The 5,098-nt window shown below is 33.0% G+C and overlaps 1 protein-coding gene across 1 annotated transcript; it reads right to left on the reverse strand.

The window, feature by feature from the left end:
- Positions 1-631: 631 nt before the first annotated feature.
- Positions 632-1,174, reverse strand: LOC144549317 (uncharacterized). The gene has a single exon (XM_078298033.1). The coding sequence runs from the start codon at positions 1,172-1,174 to the stop codon at positions 632-634; it is 543 nt and encodes a 180-aa protein (XP_078154159.1).
- Between the last annotated feature and the right edge of the window lie 3,924 nt (positions 1,175-5,098).

Raw genomic sequence — 5,098 nt, forward strand, 5'->3', positions numbered from 1 at the left:
TTCTTCTGACCTCACATATGGAAATGATATGATCTTATGCTCCAAGTTGTGTTTGATAAAATGTCTGTCGATTTTTACATGTTTCGTGCGATCATGTTGTACCGGGTTATGTGCAATTTCAATAGCAGACTAGTTGTCACAATACAAAAACATTTCTTCTTGTGGTTTATATCCTAACTCAGTCATGAGTTTCCTTAGCCACAACAGTTCGCAAAGACCTTTAGACATTCCTCTAAATTCTACCTCTGCACTTGATAAAGCAACCACATTCTGCTTCTTGCTTCTCCAAGTAACAAGGTTTCCTCCCACAAATGTGAAGTAACCAGATGTTGATTTATGATCATTAATATTTCATGCCCAATCTGCATCTATATAACCCGAAATCTTCAAATGCCCATTCTTCTTGAATAATATCCCTTTTCCCGGATTCTTCTTGAGATATCTCAAAATTCTCATCATAGCCTCTAAGTGCTTTTCACTTGGTGCATGCATGAATTGGCTTACTACACTCACTGCATAAATATCTGGTCTGGTATGTGACAATTAAATAAGTTTCCCTATCAATTTTTGGTACCGTTCCTTGTTGGTGGTCTTATCATTCGAGTTTTCCTCTAACCTCAGATTTTGGAAACTATGGATTTGGCTGCCGGAAGTCAATTTCTTTCCATAAACCCTGCAGCTCATTATAATAATTTTCTAGAGAACCTCCTGATTGTTTCAACTGGTTAACTTTCTGTTGGAGATCATAAATTTGAGATGAATCACCATCGTCAAAGAAGGTGGTTGCCAAAGCATCCCACACTTCGCTTGCGGTAGGATACCGATGGAAATTCCCTATTAAACTAGAATCAAGGGAATTGAGGATTAAACCTTTTACCATGGAGTCTTGCATCTTCCATTGGTCGAAACCAGCATCAGTAGCTTGTAGTGCTACTTTATCTCCCTTCACAAAGCCGAGCTTTCCCTTGCCTGCGAGATAGGTCTCTATCATGGAAAGCCACATCCCATAGTTCGTACCATCAAGCTTGACATTGATCATGTTCACCGGTACTTCAACCGGTACAGCCGAGTTCTTTTGGGTTTGGAGGAGTTCCTTTAGCGCCTGGAGAAGAGTCATGTCCCCTTGGCTTTTCTCGCCGAGGTCTTGGCCAGTAGCAATCTCTTTACCCGCCATTACTCCTTACAAGTAATTAACAGGTTCTATGATCGAAATCGCTCTGATACCATGTACAAAAAATAAATAGAACACCACACTCCCACCAACTCTCCCTTATTCTTTATTTCATATAAACTTGAATCAATTCTTACATCAATAAGTTGCTGGCTATATAGCCGAATACAAGAAATGTATTAGGCACGCCTATCCTAAAAGAAAATAAATCATCTGTTGCTTTTTCTATTTTCTTTCTATTTTATAATATCTTAATCTATACCAATAGGAAACAAATCAATCTAACAAATAAGGAAGTAGCTCAAATTACATTAATTTAGAAAGAGTCAAAACAACTCAAAGAAAGCTCCTCAAGAATTGGACAAAATACACAAACCAGCTTTAAGAGAGAGTCAAAACAACAACCAAGCAGCAAAGATGCAGAGACACATGCTATCTTATAAAAGAGTTGAAGGAGATCACCTAAGCGACAAAGTGTGATAACACTACTTGGCTTGATGAAAGAGCGGACAAAAAAAATTTATATCCAAGTTAGATTCTACGGTTCCAACTTGAGGAACTTGTTGAAGATAAAAAAAAAATCAAGTAAATATATTGATCACAGATAAATTAAAGATCAATTGATACTAATTAGTAGATATAACAAATAATGATATTAGGAAATATTTTAATAGCTCTTTAAATTCTGTAGAGACACGTACCTTATAAGAGATTGAATATATAACAATCAAAATTCAATTAAGTAATTAACTTTCCTTTCAAATATCATCAAACTACAAATTAAACTAAAATAATTATTACATGCTTCAAATAAGGATATGACATCATATTTCTTTGAGCGGATCATTATCACACTTTATTTATGATGCTCCTGCGGTTTATCATCACACTTGAAGACCTTTCAACTCCCTCGATAATTGGTCATTTACCCAATTGCATGACCATTAATTTATTTCTAACAAATTCATATCATTCTTATCCTCCAATAAATCATGATTTTTTTTAGATAGCAATAAACGTAAATTTTTAAATTGAACCAGAACAGCTTGATTTTCTCTATTAAAATATCTATATTGAAATACTTATTAGTTATATTCGCTACTCTTATTCCAGGGGGGTCTTTAATAAAAAAAAAAAAAAAAAGTGGAGAAGTGACTAAAGTATCTAAGTGGAGAAAATACACAAGCCAGCTTAAGGCAGATCGAATCAAAACGACTAGCCAATTAAGCGGCAAAGGTGTAAAGACACATGCTAGCTTGAAAAAGAGATGAAGAAGACCACCTAAAAGCAAAGTGTGATGACACTAGCTAGCTTGAAAAAAGAACCGACGAAAAAGAATTACACACAAGTTGGATTCTACGATTCCAACTTAAAATTAGTGTTGAACATAAAAAAAAAATCAATTAGATATTAATTATATTAACAACAGATAAATTTGGGATCAATTAGGGCTGGCAAATAAACTCGTTGCTCGTCGATCGATTGTGACTCGCATGCTAACAACTCGTTCGTTAGTGGACCTAGCTGTTAACGAGCCAGCTCATCACTAGCTCGATCCAAAATTAACAAGTTTGAGCTGGGGCCTAGCTCGCTCACGAGCTAGCGAGCCAGCTCGGTACAAGTATGAATTTATGTGAATTTCATATGCATGAATTTATTTTGTGGACTATATTTGTATGAATTTGGAGATTTAGTATTTTAGTATGTATGAATTTAGTTACAAACTTAATTTATGGTAATTGACTTTATAATACATTATCTAATATATTTGAGCTTTTGGTTCACGAGTTTTCATGAGCTGGCTCGACTCGCTCGTTGCCAAATCAAGCAAGCCATGAGTTTGATTTATCTCGGACCGAGCTAGCTTGTTGCCAGCCCTAGGATCAATTAATATTAACTAGTATTTATAGCAAATCATGTTATTAGGAAGTATTTTAATGGCTTTTTATATTCTTTAGTGAGAGCCACCTTAAGAGATTGAAATAACAATCAGATATATTTCAAAAAAAATAATTATCTTTTCTTTCAAATTTCATCAAACTACAAATTAAAAAATATAATTATTAATGCTTCAAAATATGACATCATATCTCTTGCTGCCGTTCATTGTCACACTATTTATTATGATGCTCATATATATGGCTTATTAGAACACTTGAGGAACTTTCAACTCCCTCGTCAACTGTGATAGGTACTTGATCAATTGCTCAATTGCAGGACCATTAATTTATTTCTAACAAATTAATATCATCCTTATCCTCCAATAAATCAGGAATTTTTTTAAATAACAATAAACTAAAAAATTTAATGGGTCAAGAACAGTTCCATCAGAAGTTAACTAGAAAAAAAAAAAAAAAAAAAAAAAAAAAACTCTATCGAATCATTGGTTCGGTGGAGGTTGAGAGATCTGGCTTTACCGAACCAATTTATACTAATTATATTGATGATAGGTAAATTAAAGATCAATTGAAATAGCAATCAAAATATTTTAATGATATTAGAAAATATTTTAATAGCTCTTTAAATTCTGTAGAGACACGTAACTTATAAGAGAATTGAAATAGCAATCAAAATTCAAAATAATAATTATTTTTCTTTCAAATATCATCAAACTACAAATTAAACTAAAATAATTATTACATGCTTCAAATAAGGATATGACATTATATTTCTTAGAGCGGGTCATAATTATCACTTTATTTATGATGCTCCTGCGGTTTATCATTACACTTGAAGACCTTTCATCTCCCTCGTTAACTGTGATAGATAATTGGCCATTTACCCAATTGCAGAACCATTAATTTATTTCTAACAAATTCAAATCATTCTTATCCTCCAATAAATCATGATTATTTTTTAGTTAGCAATAAAGATAAAATGTTAAATTGAACAAGAACAGCTCGATTTTCTCTGTTAAAATATTGAAATACTTATTCGTTATATTTGCTCCTCTTATTCGTTCATTATCACACTATTTATTATGATGCTCCTGTGGTTCATTACAACACTTAAAGACCTTTCAACTCCCTCGTCAACTGTAATAGGTATAGAATTGGTCAATTGCCCAATAGCAGGACCATTAATTTATTTCTAACAAATTAAGATCATCTTATCCTCCAATAAATCAGGATCTTTTTTAAATAACAATAAACATAAAAAATTTAATGGAACAAGAACAGTTCCATCAGAAGTAAACTAGAAAAAAAAAAACAACTCTATCGAATCATTGGTTCGGTGGAGGTTGAGAGATCTAGCTTTACCGAACCACTGGTTTGGTGAAAAACAAATTGATTGGGACAATCTTCGAAAAGATCACTAAAGTATTTACAGTTAGTATTAGTTAGCATGTGCAAGTCTTTATACATAATATAATATATTAAGTATTTATATCTAAAATATATATATTTGTGGACATTTAAATTATTTGAAAAAAAACTGAATAGTTGACGCTAGTTTGACTTTAATTTAAATTGAAATCATCTAAACAAAGAAAGAGGTCCATACAATTTGGAGGGATCCAATTCTGTTGTTCTTCAAATAGGAGAGCATAATCCTGCTATTCAAAATCTAACCGTTGAATTCTGCCTTAGTGAGAATGTCAGCATCTGACTCGCATGCTAACAACTCATTCGTTAGTGGACCTAGCTGTTAACGAGCCAGCTCATCACTAGCTCGATCCAAAATTAATAAGTTTGAGCTGGGGCCTAGCTCGCTCGAGAGCCAGCTCGGTACAAGTATGAATTTGTGTGAATTTCGTATGCATGAATTTATTTTGTACACTATTTTTGTATGAATTTGGAGATTTAGTATTTTAGTATGTATGAATTTAGTTACAAACTTAATTTATGGTAGTTGACTTTATAATACATTATCTAATATATTTGAGCTTTTGGCCCACGAGTTTTCACGAGCTGGCTCAGCTCGCTC

This window comes from Carex rostrata, chromosome 35 (assembly GCF_964058835.1).
Source record: "Carex rostrata chromosome 35, lpCarRost1.2, whole genome shotgun sequence".
Taxonomy (NCBI): domain Eukaryota; kingdom Viridiplantae; phylum Streptophyta; class Magnoliopsida; order Poales; family Cyperaceae; genus Carex; species Carex rostrata.

Excerpts from the sequence above, each read along its gene's own strand:
- LOC144549317 (XM_078298033.1), bottom strand. The coding sequence starts at position 1,174 with ATGGCGGGTAAAGAGATTGCTACTGGCCAAGACCTCGGCGAGAAAAGC.